The sequence below is a fragment of the Tursiops truncatus genome, chromosome 1 (genome assembly GCF_011762595.2).
Source record: "Tursiops truncatus isolate mTurTru1 chromosome 1, mTurTru1.mat.Y, whole genome shotgun sequence".
In the NCBI taxonomy this organism is placed as follows: domain Eukaryota; kingdom Metazoa; phylum Chordata; class Mammalia; order Artiodactyla; family Delphinidae; genus Tursiops; species Tursiops truncatus.
The window spans coordinates 67,269,218-67,288,417 of NC_047034.1; the positions used below are offsets into that span (position 1 = coordinate 67,269,218).

At 38.6% G+C, this 19,200-nt stretch overlaps 2 protein-coding genes across 7 annotated transcripts in view; both read right to left on the bottom strand.

Annotated features, from left to right (window-relative positions):
• ATF6 (activating transcription factor 6) overlaps positions 1-3,847 on the bottom strand; it is a 220,152-nt gene extending 216,305 nt beyond the window's left edge. For 3 of the 6 annotated variants that reach the window (XM_033855948.2, XM_073805156.1, XM_033855941.2), the window contains exon 1: positions 3,702-3,847. In XM_033855948.2, the coding sequence (XP_033711839.1) occupies positions 3,702-3,753 (52 nt within the window). In that variant the 5' untranslated portion in view covers positions 3,754-3,847. Of the gene's footprint in view, positions 1-3,457; positions 3,477-3,701 lie in introns of those variants that run through there. The other 3 variants (XM_073805161.1, XM_073805166.1, XM_033855946.1) reach the window with 3 other exon arrangements.
• Positions 3,848-11,282: 7,435 nt separating this feature from the next.
• On the bottom strand, positions 11,283-17,616 carry DUSP12 (dual specificity phosphatase 12). Its single transcript, XM_004330499.4, has 6 exons — positions 16,914-17,616; positions 15,842-15,955; positions 15,633-15,751; positions 15,145-15,241; positions 14,647-14,833; positions 11,283-11,676 (listed from the first exon to the last, which is right to left on the bottom strand). The coding sequence occupies exons 1-6, from the start codon at positions 17,294-17,296 to the stop codon at positions 11,515-11,517; spliced, it is 1,062 nt and encodes a 353-aa protein (XP_004330547.3). The 5' UTR covers positions 17,297-17,616; the 3' UTR covers positions 11,283-11,514.
• Between the last annotated feature and the right edge of the window lie 1,584 nt (positions 17,617-19,200).

Consider the following 19,200-nt stretch of genomic DNA (forward strand, 5'->3'; position numbering starts at 1 on the left):
TGAGATCCTGCAAGCCTCACAGTGCAGCCAAAAAAAAACTGCACATGAATATTTATAGCAGCTTTATATATAACTGCCAACATTTGAAAGCAACCAATTTTAATTCTCTGTGCAGTGTCCATCACTGGAGAACAGTTTGTGGCTGTCCCTTCACTGCATGTAAGCCCTTTATAAGCCGGAACCTGTCACTCTTGTCCCCCATGCCTGGCCCTCTTTCCTGGCCTCAGTCTGTCTTTAACTGGTTTTGAGACCCTAGAAGCAACCAAGGCGTTTTTCAACAGGTAAATGGATAAACAAACTGTGTGCTATGGACCAAATTGTATCCCCCCCAAAATTTATATATTGAAGCCCCCAAGATGACTGCATCCAGAGGTAGGGTGGTCTTTATGAGGTAATCAAGGTTAAATGAGGTTACAAGGGTGGGGCCCTAATCTACTAGAACTGTGGCCTTATAAGACTAAGAGATAGGTCTACCTACCTACCTACCTCTCTGTCTCCCCCACCTCTTCCTCCTTCCCTCCCTCCTTCCCTTTCCACCCCTCTGCCTCATGAGGACACAGCAATAAAAAGTGGCCATCTATAAGCTAGGAAGAGAAGTCTCACCAGAACCTGACCATGCTGGCACCTGTGCTTGGACTTCCAGCCTCCAGAACTGTCAGAAAATAAATTTCTGTTCATTAAGCTTCCCAGGTATTTTGTTATGGGAGCCCAAAAGACACTGTGGTACATCCATACCATGGAATATTATTCAGTGCTGAAAAGAAATGAGCTATCAGGCCATTAAAAATAGAGGGATCTTAAATGCATTTTGCTAAATGGAAGAAGCCAAATTAAAAATGCTACGTACTCTATCATTCCAACAATATGACATTTTGAAAAAGGCAAAACTAGGTGACAGTGAAAAGAACAGTGGTTGTTGGGGCTTTGGAGGAGGGAGGCAGAGACAAACAGGTGGGGCACAGCGGATTTTTTAGGGCAGTGTAACTATCCCATATGATACTGTAATGGTAGACACATGACATTATGCATTTGTCAAAACCCACAGAATGAACAAGAGTGAATCTTAATATAAACTATGGACTTTAGTTAATGCTAATGTATCAATACTGGCCCATCAATTGTAACAAATGTACTCCTGTAATGCAAGATGTTACCAATAGGGGAAACTTGGGGGGCAGGGGAACTCTGTACTATCCCCTCAATTATTCTGTAAATCTAAAACTGTACTAAAAGTAAACTCTATTAAGTATTAAAAACAATTACATGAAATAGAATTTCAGCATCCATAAATAAAGTTGTTTTGGAACATAGTCATGCTCAGTTTACATTGTCCATGGCTGATTTGTACTACAACTGGCAGAGCTGAGGAGTCAGAACAGAGACCACATGACCACAAAAGCCTAAAATATTTACTATCTAGACCTTTACAGAAAATGTTTATAGGCCCGTTCAAAATTTCATCACCCCACATAAAGGGAAAATGCACATGGGATGCACATCCCATCATAGGCTGTTCTGAGTAAGTCATTTTTAATTATACAAAGTTGTTAAGAGTCACAAGTACTAATTACATAATCTGATTTTAAAAATTTTAACTAGCTAGTTTCTAATATAGAAAAAAAAAAAAGTCAAATAAATCAGTGAAGTACTTGAACACCCAAAATGGCAACTCCCAGAAAAAGAGTCCATATTCTACTGAGAAATGTTAGCAAACAGTAACCTTTCACTCCAGTGCCTGCAAAATCTATCCTGCTTACTGAACACTTGAGGAAGCAGAATTAAAGTGTTCCACTAAGAAAAGATTGTTAACTGTTTGAAAAGAGAAGCTTGGAAAACCATGGGAAATGGGCATGTTCAGGGAGGGGCAGGGCAAGGTACCTGAGCTGAGTCAGTGAACCTACTACAAAGAACTGAATGCTCTGTTAAAGAACATTAAGACTAGGAGTCAACTGGTCAGATTAGTCAGGAAAATGCAGCCTGGGTATCAGAAGACATAATAATGCTATCAGGAAGTGCCTCACAGTTATAGTTTAAGAAACATCATGAAAATATAATAGTTGACTAGCTGAGAAAACAGATCATAACAACCGAGTATACTGAAGTAGATTTGTTAATAACTGGGGGGATCTTGGTAAAAATCAAATCTGTAGAAATAACTTAGGAAAGCAATATAGAATAGTGACTAAGTGCACAGGCTTTGGAGGTAGACAAACCTGGTACTGATCCTGTTTCTGACACTCACTAGCTATAAGACTCTGAGCGTTCGTTCTCTCTCAGCCTCAGCTTCCTCATCTGTAAAATAACAATACCTCACTGGACTGTTGGGAGGATTAAATAAGATAATGCATGTAAGAGCTAAGCAGGGCACCTGACACAAATAAAGTGCTTACCGGCAATTGTTCCTATTACTACGACTACACTTGGCTTGGGATGTAAGAGCTAAGCAGGGCACCTGACACAAATAAAGTGCTTACCGGCAATTGTTCCTATTACTACGACTACACTTGGCTTGGGATGTAAGAGCTAAGCAGGGCACCTGACACAAATAAAGTGCTTACCGGCAATTGTTCCTATTACTACGACTACACTTGGCTTGGGATGTAAGAGCTAAGCAGGGCACCTGACACAAATAAAGTGCTTAACGGCAACTGTTCCTATTACTACGACTACATTTGGCTTGGGAAAATACATTTGGAAGAGATAGTCTAACGTTTTTCCAACAACTCATAGAAAACCTATCCAAGGACTGAAATAAATCTCTAACACTATATAATTTAAGAGAAGTTCTGCCCTTGGAAAATCAAATGAGGACTTCAGTTCAACAAAGAGAATTGAGATTACACTCTTGCTACTGAGAACGATGGTCCAAGGGGGAAAAAATGAAGGTCAGTCTGGGTTTCCCCCAAATTTTAAAGCTAGTGAAGGGTGTAGGTTCACCGCAGGACACATTCAGGGACGTATACAACCCCAAATTCATACTGAAGCCCAAGAACAGTATTAGTACTATGTCTGGCAAACAAGGGAGGAATATAAGTTTCTTCTAAACACTTAGATGATAAAGCTTCTCCACTCTCATTTCCACTACATTCCATTCCACTCTTCCTGACCACAAAACCAAACAAAATATCCATAACAAGAAAATTCAGAGTTGTATTCGGAGAGCAATCAGGATTATATCCGTTTATAAGCGTTAGGTCTACGTAATCAGGGACATGGGGTCAGGTGCTGGGGTGCTTTGCTTCTCTGCCAAGATGGGCATCAGCCTCGATCAATAGTGGAAGCTTCGAGATGAGGATTCACATTCTCTCACACAAACCAAACACGTACACGTACACTCCATGGCAAGCATCTCCCACATCCCACACTCTGAGAAAATAGCTTGCAGCCTTTTTGATGGTCACAGCCGTCCTGCCCTAAGCTTCCTAATGACGTCGTTTTCGCCCCACAAAATCATCACCTGGTACTTTCCCAGAGGAAGCGGTGAAACACGGTAGTAATTCCAATCAGGCAACATTTTACGCTCGCTGTCCCCAGGGCAGAAACCGACAGGTTCTGCTAGACTCTACTAGGACCACGGACGGAAGCAACGAGTGGCCCTCGCTCCCTCGGCAGGGTTCGTCCACACCTGTCACCACAAATGCGCAGAAGTAAGGGGGAAGAAACCTGGAGCCACCCCTGGTACAGTCTCATATCCCACTCACCCCACTCTTCATCCGGCCGGTGAGGGAGTCCCGGACTAAAAGGGGACTCCATGGTGCCGGCAACGCCAGCCGGCTCCCCCGAAACACACGTTCGCCTGCCCTGGAACTCGGCAACTAATATCTGGGACGGTGGCGGCAGATGGACAAAATACCCCGTAACGCTGACGCGACGGTGGCCGAATGAAGACAAATTACTTCTGCGCGAGTGACGTCAGAGACTAAGCTAATTTTAAGCAAATCTCTGAGTAAATATTTCCCTTTTGGAGGTTTCGGCATTTTCTGTCCCGCTGTTTTAGGGAAAAAAGAAAGAGACGTAATCACTACTTCGGTTAAATAAGATATATTGATAACATAAAAAATGGGGAAGAAAATCCTTTCTGAACATACTGGCTCGTCCCCTGAGTATCATTCTCAATACCACAGTGTAGATATATCAGAACAAAACTAGAGATTAAGAAAGTAAAGTTGGTTTAATTTTTACGAAAAACTCACTATCAATGTAAAAGTTCTCCGTATACACAAGTGTGTGGAAGGAAAACACACAACTATTTTTTCCAAATTCGTTTGAGCTGCCTCTCCACTGGCACAGTACCTGAGATAAGCAAAAATAATATGAATCGTACTTCTAGAAAGACTATGTTTATTTAAACAAATTTTAAAACGTAAATATAAAAGATAAACTCCCCCAAATCAAACTCACCTCCTTAAACATACATTTCTAAAGCATAGTACCTAGTAGTGAAAGTCCAAGCGACCCTACCCTAAGACCTACAATAAGGTAAATTCCCAGTCTTTTTATTACTAAAACTTAAGAAACGGTTTTGTTTAGAAAAATCCATCTACGTCACAAACTCTAACTGAAAATTTTAACTAAGTTTGACGAAGCAGTTTCAAGAATGCTACTTAATGGAATTTCTTTTTAAAGCATTTCAGCAGTTGAATATTTAAAATACTCTACCTTAAGAACACATATCCCCAATGGAGAAAAGACAGTCTCTTCAATAAGTGGTGCTGGGAAAACTGGACAGCTACATGTAAAAGAATGAAATTAGAAAACTCCCTTACACCATACACAAAAATAAACTCAAAATGGATTAAAGACCTAAATGTAAGGCCAGACACTATCAAACTCTTAGAGGAAAACATAGGCAGAACACTCTATGACATAAATCACAGCAAGATCCTTTTTGACCCACCTCCTAGAGAAATGGAAATAAAAACAAAAATAAACAAATGGAACATAATGAAACTTAAAAGCTTTTGCACAGCAAAGGAAACCATAGACAAGATGAAAAGACAACCCTCAGAATGGAAGAAAATACTTGCAAACGAAGCAAATTTTAACAAAGGATCAATCTCCAAAATATACAAGCAGCTCACGCAGCTCAATATCAAAAAAAACAACCCAATACAAAAATGGGCAGAAGACCTAAATAGACATTTCTCCAAAGAGGATATACTGATTTGCCACAAACACATGAAAGGATGCCCAACATCGCTAATCATTAGAGAAATGCAAATCAAAACTACAGTGAGGTATCACCTCACACTGGTCAGAATAGCCATCATCAAAAATCTACAAACAATAAATGCTGGAGAGAGTGTGGAGAAAAGGGTACCCTCTTGCACTGTTGGTGGGAATGTAAATTGATACAGCCACTATGGAGAACAGTATGGAGGTTCCTTAACAAACTAAAATAGAACTACCATATGACACAGCAATCCCACTACTGGGCATATACCTTGAGAAAACCATAATTCAAAGAGTCATGTACCACAATATTCATTGCAGCTCTGTTTACAATAGCCAGGACATGGAAGCAACCTAAGTGTCCATCGACAGATGAACAGATAAAGATGTGGCACTTATATACAATGGAATATTACTCAGCCATAAAAAGAAACGAAACTGAGTTATTTGTAGAGAGGTGGATGGACCTAGAGTCTGTCATACAGAGTGAAGTAAGTCAGACAGAGAAAAACAAATACCGTATGCTAACGCATATATATGGAATCTAAAAAAAAAAAAAAAAATGGTTCTGAAGAACCTAAGGGCAGGACAGGAATAAAGACACTGAGGTAGAGAATGGATGTGAGGACACAGGGAGGGGGAAGGGTAATCTGGGACGAAGTGAGAGAGAGACATGGACATATATACACTACCAAATGTAAAATAGATAGCTAGTGGGAAGCAGCCGCATAGCACAGGGAGATCAGCTCAGTGCTTTGTGTCCAGCTAGAGGGGTGGGATAGGGAGGGTGGGAGGGAGACGCAAGAGGGAAGAGATATGGTGATATATGTATACATGTAGCTGATTCACTTTGTTATACGGCAGCAACTAGCACAACATTGTATAGCAATTATACTCCAATAAAGATGTTAAAAAAAGAACACGTATCCCTCTAGGACTAAGTGGAATCTTTCCCTCGGTTACTAAACGAAACAAATGCTTCCCAGAATCCTCCAAACTCCTCGTGGCTGGATGATTACTACAGATTACACAATCCCCAATGTACAAAATAGCCCTGGGACCCAAACCCCGAAAAAAAATCACGAAATTCCCTTACGTTAAAGGTGATTCCTTCTGTCATCAGCTAACTAATCAGTTTTCATTTCAGGTGCAATTTATAAGATTTTTATTCTTACCCAACTGCAAATTCAAAAATTGGCATAAAACCTAAAATAAAACCAGCAAGTCTTCTGTATCCACCAGATAATTTGGCCTTTTTTTTAAGAAAATCACCATGACTGAACTCCAATAAATTTTCGATTTTTTAATTTTCAAAATTTTAATTTTTTATTCAAGTGCAGATAATTACAAAACAAGCACTTGTGTACTTATTGCCAAGAATTAACAAATATTAACTTTTCCATTTTCGTTTCAGATTTTTCATAAGAAATTAAACATCGTAGATAAAGTTGAGGTCTGCGTTTTCCTCTGCTTCATTTCCCTCCCTCCACATAGACAACTTCCATTATAAATTTTATGGTAATCATTCAAAGCCATTTTTTATTTTGATCATGTTTAAATATGTGTATAGATACATACATTTAGTGCTGTTTGGGGGTATTTTAATTTACATAAACTTATAGCACTAATGTTCTCCAAGTCACTTTTCTCATTCAATATTACTTTTTGATGATCTGTTTTAACTGTTCTATAGTATTTCCTTGAATATATACATTATTAATATACAATATAGACTTTTTTTCATTTCCCTACTGGTGAACATTTGGATTGTTTCAACTTTTTACTGTTACATAAAATATATCCTTCTATGGGTATCCTTGTGCATATATGCAAGAATGTCTTTAAGATATATGCTGGATCATGCAGTAGGAGTACTACTATTTGCCAAATTATACCAATTTACACTCTCGTTAGCAGTGATGAATTCTCACCAACACTAGATGTAGTCAGACTTTTATTTTTTGCCTGTGAAGGGTGTGACTATAATTTACATTTAAATTAAATGTAAATTAAAGAGGTGGTGCATCTTTTCATGTTCATTAAACCTTATTTCCTCTTCTGTGAATTGCCCATTCTTACCTTTTATAAAATTTCCTATTGGATTTTCTTTCTCTCAATGATGTGTACACCTTTAAATAGTCTATTCATTTAACCCGTATGTATATAGCAAATACCTTCTCTTAGGTTGACACTTGTCTTTGTTTATGGGGTTTTTGTCCTCTAGGTTTTAATTTTAACATAGTCAAGTGTATCAAATTTTGTTAATGATCTCTGTTATTTGTATATTGCATAAGAAATCCTTCCCCCTACTGAGGGAAGTTTTCTTTTCATAGTTTTAGTTTCATTTTACACATCCTTTTCTTTAAAAAAAAATTTTTTTTAATTCAGTTATTGCTGGGGTATAGTAACACTATTGACTTTTATAGAGCAATTTTGTATTCAAAAACCGTATTGAATTACATCATTCTAATATTTTGTCTGTAAATCCTCTAGAATTTTCTGTGTAGACTTACTGTACACAAACACTAGCATTTAAAAATCTATTTTATTTAACATCAACGTTTTAAAACTTAACCTTTAATATGGAAAATTTCAAACAAACAAGAGATAAGAATCTGTCACTTGCAGGAATTCCCTGGTGGTCCAGTGGTTAGGACTCTGCCCTTTCAGGGCTGAGCACTTTCACTGCCTCACTGCTGATGTCCGAGTTCAATCCCTGGTTAGGCAACTAAGATCCTGCTGTGCGGTGCGGCCAAAAAAAAAGAATTTTTCATTTGTCCTGTATAATTTCTCACTTTGTGATTCTGCTGATTGTAATATCTAGGGGCTTGATTGGTTTTGTTTTTTTGTTTCCTCATTTGTTTTTGCAAAATTTTTTTCTGGAGATTTTTTTTAAATACAAGGAAACATTTTCGATTATCATTAAGAAATGTGCTCTTTGTAGTTTTCTTTTTTTATATGCACATTAAGGAAGCTTCCTTCCATTCTAGTTACCTTTTTTTTTGTCATAAATGTTGAATGTTATCAAATACTTTTGCTTTCATTTATTCATTTGCTTTCAACTTAAACCCTTGGCAGAGAAATAAAATTTGAAAGAATTTTATGTCTAGATCCATACCTAGGACTTTACTCTGGCATCTGGTAATGTCTCTTCCCACAGGTTAAGAATACACGATGCCAAAGTGATGTGCTCAGCCAGGACACGTGGTCCCTTTCTAGACACACTTCTGACAACCAACTAGCCCAAATAGCTCCAAGCCTTGCTCAGGCCTCTGACAGAACTGTGCCAATACTGTATGCCAGGAGTGTAGACAGAGCTTAGAAATGTGAGGTGGGGAGTCCACATATACATATACACCAGGGTCCGCATGAACAAATCCAGGGGTGGGAAAAGGGGGGCAGTCTGTAGGTCAGGGGCCAACTCTCAGTGCATTGCCATATTTTGTCATGAAACTCCATGAAGTCAGAGAATTCTAAATTCAAACCTTGTCTTCCAGGTCATTATGAAGATATATTTGTCAAGAGAACAAAACATTTTAATAGTTTGGTAGCTTTATTTATAACTTTGAAGGGAAATAGAATGTAGGCCTCAATTTGTACCCTGCAAATGTTGGTGGGATGCCTGACTAGTGAATTTATAGCTTAGTTAAAAACTGCATTTCATCAGTACTATTAGATTTTACAATCTGATTGACATTTTTAGTACGACATCTTTAAGACAAATACCACCCTGAACAGTGAGCCCAAATATTAGAATATAGAGGTTAAAACCTCAAATTTTGGAGTAAGCCAAATCTTGCTTCTAATCTAGGTTCATTTGCTATGTAACTTTGAGGAAGTGACTTAATCTTTCTGAGCCTCAATTTCACCTGTAAAATGGGAATAATAGGATCTATCTCATGGCTGTTTTGAGGATTAAATCAAATACACATTAAGTGTTTAGGATTGTGACTGGCAGGTAAGTGCTCAATAAACTGCAGCTATTTTAAGGGAAAGGTTTTTTCTTAAGAATGCTAATTTTTTAAAAATATTTATTTATTTGGCTGCGTCGGGTCTTAGGTGCAGCACGCAGGATCCTCTCTAGTTGTGGCGCACGGGCTCTAGAGTGCATGAGCTCAGTAGTTGTGGCATGTGGGCTCCAGGGCCTGCGGGCTTTGTTGCTCCGCAGCACGTGGGATCTTAGTTCCCCAGTCAGAGACTGAACCCACACCCCCTGCATTGGAAGGTGGATTCTTAACCACTGGACCACCAGGGAAGTCCCTTTAAGGGAAAATGTTGACTGCTACTAGCTAGGCACTATACTAAGTTCTTTATCTGCAGTGTATCACAAAAATCCTTGTAATAACCCAGATACTACTGTTATCTCCATTTTATGTAAAAAGAAATTAAAGCTAATGCAAATGATCTTTCAAACAACCCTGTCAGGACAGCAGAACATATATTAATCCCATTTTGTGAAGATGAGAAATGACTCCCAATTTTCAAAAGACCTGCTCACTTCCAGGAAGATGGTGATCAGTAGAGCCAGAATTATTAGAGCCGCTCTCTGACCTCTACTTCAGTACTGTTTTCACTGTACCACACTGCCTCTGAAGTAAGGTTAATATTGCTATTTTCAACAAATGTGTAAATTCAAATGTTTTACATTGATATTCCTAAATATTAAAAAGAAAGGATTCCTTTTTTATTTTGAGAACAAAGGCATAACGGATTTACCCCACCCCCAAAATAAAACATTAAAAGACTTCAAATCTGAAAATCTTGCTTAGTGGATGTTTCACAAAAGTTCAAAATTTACATAAAGAAAAGTCAGGTATCCCAAAATCATTCCTCATTGGCAAATACCGATTATCTTTCAAAAAAAGAGACTATTTTGTCAATGTCTCCTGGCTAGCATATAAATTACAAGGCAGAGATTTTATCTCGTTTGTTCAATATATCACCTAGAATCGCGTACATAAAAGGTGCTTAGTAAATATTTACTGAATTAACAATTATAAATTCAAATAAAATCTATGTCACTTTCTCTGTGATGGATGCCACAGTGTTATACATAGGTATTAGCTTGAACCATATACAAAACTGCTGCTACTCAATTACTTTTCACCTACAAAGAGGCAATTTCATATGGTTCAACCTAATTGTTTTTAAAAAGCTTTCTGGAGTATAACATTACAAAGTAAAGAAGTAAACAGGTATTGTGAAAGCTAAGACAGAAGTGGAAAAATTTTTTCTCCTAAGAAAAATTTATTATACGAAAGCTGCCAAAGGCTTCAGGTCCTATGCTGAGATATTCTCAAGAATCACCTATAACACTCCCACACTTTTAAAGAGGATCCTGATTCACATTATTTTGCATTTAAAATAACTCCCGTTTTGGTGTTTATGTACATATACACTCACATGTGTAAATATGAAAAACATACTAAGAACATGGACTATATTTCTCTTTATTAGCTAATTCTGATTTAATGTAAATGTTCAAGTATCTAATTAGGTATAATTCTAACTATTATCAATGAGTAAAATAAATTCCAGTCTCCAGAGATCACATTAAAAACCTAATCTGGGGGCTTCCCTGGTGGCGCAGTGGTTGAGAGTCTGCCTGCTGATGCAGGGGACACGGGTTCATGCCCCAAGAGGCCTGCGTACCGCAAAAAAAAAAAAAACTAATCCGGACATATTACCTTTTCCAATACACTAACACATCAGGTTAAAAAAGGTGATTGATATGTAGTTACTCCACGTTTAATTTTCTTCATCATTAGAAATATACCTAACATTAATACATTTCTTTAAGTAGATTACTTCAAAAAGTATCATAGGAAAACCACACTTTAGTCAGTGTTTTACTGATGTCCTTTTCTTCTACATTTCCAAGAAAAACCCAGACTAATGTAGCTTTACTAATGTCCCTTAAAAGAGAGAAAGAGAAATGTCAAAATATGTCCAAACAAATCTGCTTTACATTTCTAGAAATAAAAGAATGTCACTTAAACATGACAGTTTCTAATTTTTATACATAATTTTGTCCATCTAGACCTTAAGATTACATAACTAACATTCCAAAAATCACAACTTTTAAATATATATGAAATAAAGAAAGTATCTGGGTTATAAAAGATTTTAATATCAAATAAAGTATAATTTACATGATTAAAAGGTTTTGATTTCCATTCTACTTAGTGTAAGAAGCTGACAAAGTATAGTTTCTAAGTCAAATGATTTTTATCTTCTCATATTTCAAATGAAATGTTAATGGCCTAAAACTAAACAATCTGCCATGAATGACAATAAGCAAGGGTAGCACATATCATCAGCAAGTTATCAAATGTCACAAGTTCATATTTTTCTTGTTTGTGATCCCCAAACTGGCAGCATTTTCATTTCATCCACTCTGTTCTTATGTATTTGAAAAGCAGGTGTTATCCATCTACCACATGAGCACTGTTCACCATACCAGTTGAAAGAACCCAACTTGGCATTGCATTTGGGGCAAAGAAGCTGAAATAAAATAAATGTGTTACTTCATTCATTCACTTTTATACAAAACAAATAATTATCTTTGGTAATATATGATATAAAAACAGGTAAGACATGGCTCATACCTTCAAGGAGTTGATGGTCTAATCAGTGAGATGTAATGGCAATTTACTGTAATAGATAGTAGACTACAATAATTGTGTAAGAAGTATGTTGTACTCTGGGAGTTTAAAGGAGGAATAGATTAATTCCAGCATTAAGGGAGAAAGGTGAAGGTTGAGATGTGAAACAGAAGGTTTTGTGACTGTTTTGTGACTGTGGCACATGTGTTGACTTTTAAATCATCGACAAGCTATATAGAAAGTCTGGGCATAAAACTCAGAAATTAGAATTGATTACATAAATATCTTAAATTTTAGTTTGACAAAATATACCACATTCCTCAAAACAATTAAACATAGAGTTACTATATGATCCAGTAATTCCACTTCTAGGTATATACCCCAAAGAGATAAAAGCAGGAACTCAAACAGATATTTGTATACCCATGTTCATAGCAGCATTATTCACAATACTCAAAGGGAGGAAGCAACCCAAATGTCCATGGATAGATGAACGGATAAACAAAATGTGGGGCTTCCCTGGTGGTGCAGTGGTTGACAGTCCGCCTGCCGATGCAGGGGACACGGGTTCGTGCCCCGGTCCGGGAAGATCCCACATGCCGCGGAGCAGCTAGACCCGTGAGCCATGGCCGCTGAGCCTGTGCGTCCGGAGCCTGTGCTCCGCAACGGGAGAGGCCACAACAGTGAGAGGCCCGCGTACCGCAAAAAAAAAAAAAAATGTGGTAGCCTATACATAAAATGGAATATTATTCAGCATTAAAAAGGAAGGAAACTCTGATACATGCTATAACATGGATGAACCTTGAGGACATTATGCCAAGTGCAATAAGCCAGTGACAAAAGGACAAATATATGTGTAATTCCACTTTATGAGGCACCTGGAGTACTCAAATTCATAAAGACAGAAAGTAGAATGGTGGTTGCCAGGGCCTGGTGGGGGTGGTATGGGGAATTAGTGTTTAACGGGTATGGCATTTCAGTTGGGGAAGATGGTGGTGACGGTTGCACAACAATGTGAATGTTCTCAAGGCTACTGTTAAAATGGTAAATTTATGTTATGAATATTTTACCACAATTTAAAAAACCCACATTCACAATATATGTATGTCATTTACGCTGTATACCTTCAACTTATACACTGCTGTATGTCAATTATATCTCAAAAAGCTGAAGAAAAAAATGTATCACAAAGCTGAGATAAAAGCAACAGACTGGAGAAAATATCTGCAACATATTACACGAAACATTAACTCTAGACTATATAAAGAACTCCTACAAATCCATTAGAAAAAGACAAAACCCACAGAAAAATGGGCCAAGGACCTGAAGGAAATTTACTGTAAAAGAAAATATAAATGGCTCATAAGTATATAAAGATGTTGGTCTCAGTAGTAGTCATGGAGATTCAAATTAAAACATTTTAGGATTAACATTTTTCATCTCACAGACTGACAGACTGACAAAACCTTACCAATTTTACAATATCCATTATGTCAAGGGTATGGGGAAATGAGTATATGCATTCAACATTAGTGAAAGGCAAATTTGTATGGGCATTGTTAATGTCAGCCCAGACTATCAGTAATGTTTAAAATGTACACACTCCTCAAGCCAGGATTTCCACTTTTAGGTATATATTCTATAAGAAAATTCAAATAAGTGTACAAAGAAGTATGCACAAATGTGATCTAGAATATTTCACAAAAACGCCTTTATCTTGTGTTTTCCGGGTTAAATAAAAGCAGCAAGGGAATTCCCTGGCAGTCCAGTGGTTAAGATTCCACACTGCCACTGCTGAGGGCCCAGGTTCAATCCCTGGTTGGGCAACTAGGATCCCACAAGCTGCAAGGCACGCCCCAAAAAACAATAAACAAAAGCAGCAAGGCAAAAGCACAAGCCACAAAAGAAAAAAACAGATAAAGTGGACTTCAACAAATAATATCATCAAGAATGGGAAGTGACTGCTGTACAAGGTTTATTTGGTAGCGATAAAAATGGTGATAGCTGCAAAAACCTCCGTGAATATACTAAAAACCACTGAACTGTACACTTTCAATGGGTACATTATATGGTAAGTGAATTATACCTCAATAAAGCAGCATTATCTGAAACCATGGGTTTGAATATAGGGTACCTCTTTCTAGGCAAGACACTAACTAATGCAAACTAAGTTTCCTCACATATAAAATGTGAATAGATATGTGCTCGATTTTATAAAGTTATTGTATTCTTCAAATGAAATAATACAGTGAAAAGGTTTCATAAAATACTCACCATACAAACTTATACAAACTTTAAACATCATTATATCTTAGATTTAGAATATCTTTAGATTAATATCATGTAAACCTAAAGGAGAATTGTGGCTGTCACAGGATGCTCATATGAGCTGCATTCTTTAGAATTAACAGGAAATGAAAAAAAATCTCACAACAAACATACAAAACTGAAAAACCAAGAAAACAAATACACAAAGCCAAAAGAGAAAAAAAGGAAGATTAAGAAGAAATTTAAAATCTAATTTTAAAATCCTTGATTTGCCCTACTTCTTACAAAGTTCAAGTTTTGTTAAATATATTCTAATTAGTTTGTTAGTCTTAATTTGAAAAAATACAAACAATACCCTTAAAAGGAATTAATTAACTTAGACCAACAGCTTTCCACCAAAAGTGGTTCACTATTTTACATCATCTCGTTTTTATTTGACTAATTTATCTTTGATAAAGTCTTATCTATATCAGAAAGATATTAAACTTTAGAAAGAAAGCAGTTAAGATGGAGTAAAATGCTAGTTAAAATATGGTTTAAAATGAAAGGAACAAAATATAGATGACATAATAAAACCGTAGAAAGTAAAACGTGTTCTCACCTGTCCATCCATCACTCCCAACAAACTGGATTCCATCCACTGCACAGGTTCAATGAAATAAGATGTACACTGAGCCTGACTCCCTGTAGTAAGCAGGAAGGATGGTGTCATTCTCTTATGGGCAAAGGCTATAGGACCACTTCCTTCATTATGATCCAAAATGCTAGAACTTCGAAATAAAGATCGCCTGCAACCCCCAAACAAACAAAAACATTAATGACTTGCAAAAGGATGAAAAAATAGATTAAATGTGCAGTTATTTCTTAGGGGGCAAATTAATATAACATTGATTATGCTACTTTAATTTTCAATAACTTCTACAAGTAACTGCATTACTTTTAAGAATTCATATTCTTCTTGAAACCAGATTTGAATATGAAATTTCTGTATTATTCAATTAAACAAATTCCTCCTACTAGATTTTAAGAAACTGAAACTTTCAGTACTTTTCAGCTACTGAGACAAAATAAAATCTCCAGAAGATACAAAATATTTTACCTGCACTTTCTACATTTGTAGAGAACCCCATCTTTCAATCCTTGTGTAATGGCGGATGGGTCAACAGCAAAGAGTTCTTGAGGTAAGTTCTGCAATTCTACATGACACAAAATGTATCCATTTGTCAAAATCAACTCTGCATTTTCAGACAAAATTCAGCTAATGTCAAATTGAGGCAAGTAGTGCTAACTTCAGAAATTAAAAAATATATATATTCTCCATTGTTGAGAAATCAGGATGAGGTAGGAGGGCACAGTGATCAAGCCCTTGGGTTTCAGGTACAGACTGCCTGAGTTCAAATTCAAGCCAGCCACTTACAAACCTTGTGACCCTGAACAAGCTATTTCTTGCTAAACCATGGTTTCAAAAGGAAATAAATACCTATCTCAAGGGGTCGCTGGAAAAAGGGATAATGCACCTGAAACATTTGGTGTCAGAGTAAACAGCATCTAGAAAGGACCAAACACATACTACCAATTATTACTCACCTGGATACTTCTCTGTAACCTTTTGTAAACGATACTGTTTATAAATTGCACTAGAGGTATCTACTTCACATCCCATTGCCTGGTATAATTTCAGTTGCCACTCAAACCCCTCATTCACCCTGCAAGGACAAACAAACATAGTTAATTTTTCTTTAAATAAATAAAATCACATCACAAAAGCAGAATTATTACTACGACAAAGAACTCACTTAGCCTCTGGTTTGATAGTCTTAAGGTTTTCATAGGCTTTTTCAAAGGTAAGTTGGTCAGTCTTCATCATAAAAGCAGTCATTACAGCCACACTTCGACTGACCCCTGCGTGACTGAAAAAGAAACCTTTAAAATATCAAATAGCAACAATTAAAAAAACCCAGCCCCCCACTAATGGTAAAGTTCAGGTCCACTTCTTGTCTGCTTCTTCTACGCAAATAAACCCTTTGCCTCTGAATTACTACTGCTGTACAAAAGAATTATTCCCTTATTTCCTTATTCATTTTGAATTCTGAACCATATGAAGGTATTACCTATTCAAAAATAATTACACTAATTTTTTTTAACATTTTATAATGGCTTCAGAAAAAATCTAAACTCCTTTGCTGGCTTTAAGAGCCCTGGAGATCTGATCCCAGACTTCTTTCCCTTTTATCACTACCTTATGTCCTTTATGTAATACTTAGAGCAAATGCTGGCAGTAAAAGTGCTGGCTCAATAAATGTAAACTATCGTTATTACACTCGTTTTGCCATTGCTATCACCTACTCCATCTTTCCCCTAGGAATGGCTTAGGGATCCTTTACATCCTAACCAATTTTTCTCTCCCCAAATTTCCCCTACATCAGCCACCCCGCCTCAAACAAAAGCAATGAAAATAATTTCCTCTTAAGTTTGAATAACCTTAACCTTTGTTAATCTCTTACTACACACCTCGCATCCTAGTCTGCATTACAATAATCTGGGTATGTGTGCGGCCTCTCGTGGACAGATTTAAACTCTGTAAGTGCAGAGACTTTGTCATTTACCTGAAGATTCCTCCTACCTCCGAAACAAAACTCAGCGGCTGCAGGATGAACCAACACAAACTGAATGAACGAAAGCCTGCACGCCATCAGGGGCCCGCCTCCTGCCCGATCCTCTCTCAGACACAAGCCTGTGCGAGAGGGAGGAGGAGAAGGTTCTAGTGGCCGACAGCCCCTTCGTCCTCTTCTGGGGCCTGGGAGAAGGGTGAGGGGGGCAGGCTGGAAGCGTGGCGGGGTTGCTCTCCCCACGGACCCGGCCACTCACCAATGCACCAGCACCGCGCGGCCCTCGGCGCGGGCCTGGCCGATGAAGGCCACGCACCGGTCCAGATGGCTAAGCAGGTCGGTCTCGGGTTTGTCCAGCGCTGGCACGAAAAGACTCCGTAGACCCTCGACCCCAGCCCCCGTGTTGAAGTCGGTCTCCTCCGAGTCGACCGTCAGCACGGCCGTGATGCCCGCCTCCCTCAGGTGGTCCGGCTCCGCGACTGCCGCAGCTCCACCCAGGAACAGCCCCGGCCGCACCTCCAGCATGTGCTCAGCGGAGCTTGCCCGGTTCCGGCTGCCGGCCGTGCGCTCACATCCATGGCTCCCGTTCTGAGGCTCCAACATGGCGGCGCCCGGAGGCCGGACTGAGGAGGGCCCTACCATCGAGTAAGGGGGTCGGCTAGAACGTCCTTCATCTAGGACCAGCCGGCCTGAGTTGCGCCGCCGCTCCCTCGTGGGACCACGTCTACCGCGGGAATGTGGATTTACTGGGGGAAGGTGACGTTACTGCGGCTGGGGCGGAGCTAAACCCCGTTCAAAACCGCTTCTGGAGCCTTGTCTCTACCCGGCTCCTCCAACTTGGTGGGATAGGATAAACTAACGCTAATACAGGGCTTCTCAGGCTCTTAGTGTTGAGATTTTCTGGATTTTCTGCAGGAGCAGAAAATGGACACAAACTGAAATGATGGTCCCACCAACTGAATCAGCAGCATAATTTTATGCATTTGAAATAAAATATTTTTCAATGCTTATGAAGCCATTTGTTTGTAGTTCTTCTCTTGGGACTATTTTTCCTTTTTTTCCCCCTTTTTGTCCCGTTTTTTATTGGTATGTGAATCCTTTTCTTGTTGATGTATACTGTTCTATATATTTGAAGATATTAATCCTATGGTTTTGCGTGTCAGTGCCCTCCAGCCAAAGACCACCAAGAATCCACCTGTAGTTAAGTAAATTGGGTTTATTACTCAACCATGAACTGGAGAATTTCGGGAAATCTAGGTAAGAGAGTGTTAGGAAGATCCTATTACAGGATTTGAGCTTGTATTAGATGAGTTTGGGCTAAGGGTCTAAGGGACTAAGCATCTAAAGAAGCAGGACTTTGCTCTGGATTGGATGCTGTCAGGAAGTGGGGGTGATTCTATCACTGGGTATCTTAATAAATCTTACCTAAGGGAGGAAAGGCTAGAGAAACACTAAAGCTGTAATTGGTCAAGAAGTAGCAGTCAGTCATGGTCCTGGCATAAAGACCAAAACATGTTTGGCATTTTGAAGTTGGACAATGTTCCTGTTTTATCTGTGTTCAAACATGATTACGGTGGTCTTGTTTTTGTTTTAAGGGCATAAAAAGATTTATTACTCACATAATGAGGCTTTCTGGAGATAGCAGGGTGACTCACAAGTAGGTCCAAAAATGAATTGAGAAAGCAGAGACAGAAAACTGGCTTGGGGTTTTTATTGCTGTTAGAGTATGGGCCCAGAGTGAGGATTCCCACATGAGCAGGGAATTTCATGGTGGTCTTGTTTTTGTCTTTCTTCATCATGAGGTCAGTGTTGCCTTGTCTGGGGTTGATGTCCCGTGAAATTGTTTATATTCAGCAGGAGGGGAAAAACACCTGTGAGTGCCCAGCCAGCTGTAGCAACACTAAGGAAGATCTACCTCGTAGTTCCAGGCCAGTTCCTGGATGCCAGGGCTTGCTTTTGTCTTTCTCATATATAACTTTATAATTTTCAGAGAGATTGAGATTCGGGGCAGGGATACTTGAGCCCCATCCAAGTCAGATGGAGGAAGCAGCAAATGCTTCTGCTTGGGAACACTTAAGTGGGCAGCCTGCAGGGATAGAGGAAGAGTGCTATCTTCCCTTACTCCCACCACAGGCTGTGAACCTCTTCAGGGTAAGGACTTTGCTTTTTCATCTTTGTATCCCCCACAGAATTTAGGCTAATGGTGCTGGTTACTCCATCTTTTGAATGTTAGAAATGGAAGGGAAAGGAGTACCAGAAGAGACACTCCTTCCCTCTCAATGCCATTTCCTTCCCCATCCCAAAGGGTTTACCTCAAGGGCTCACTTAGCGTTTTTGCCTGGAGAGTCATGTTAGCGGTCTTCTGAGCCCCCAGTTGAATCAACTCAACCTTTCTCACTTTACAATCCTGGAAACATCTACTATGTGTCGGGCACTACTGTAGATGCTGAGGCTACAAAATTAATAAGAGTCTTTGCCCTCGAGGAACTTAGAGAAAAAGCTGGAATAAAAGATAAGTAAATAGCCCAATTATTGTTCTGATAGAA

What these genes read in the sequence shown, in the direction of transcription:
- DUSP12 (XM_004330499.4), bottom strand. Translation starts at nt 17,296, where the DNA reads ATGGTAGGGCCCTCCTCAGTCCGGCCTCCGGGCGCCGCCATGTTGGAG. An exon ending in CGCGCGGTGCTGGTGCATTG is followed by an intron (nt 15,956 to 16,913) that starts GTGAGTGGCCGG and finishes TTTCTTTTTCAG; the next exon opens with TCACGCAGGGGTCAGTCGAA. An exon ending in TACAAATGTAGAAAGTGCAG is followed by an intron (nt 14,834 to 15,144) that starts GTAAAATATTTT and finishes TGGGGGTTGCAG; the next exon opens with GCGATCTTTATTTCGAAGTT.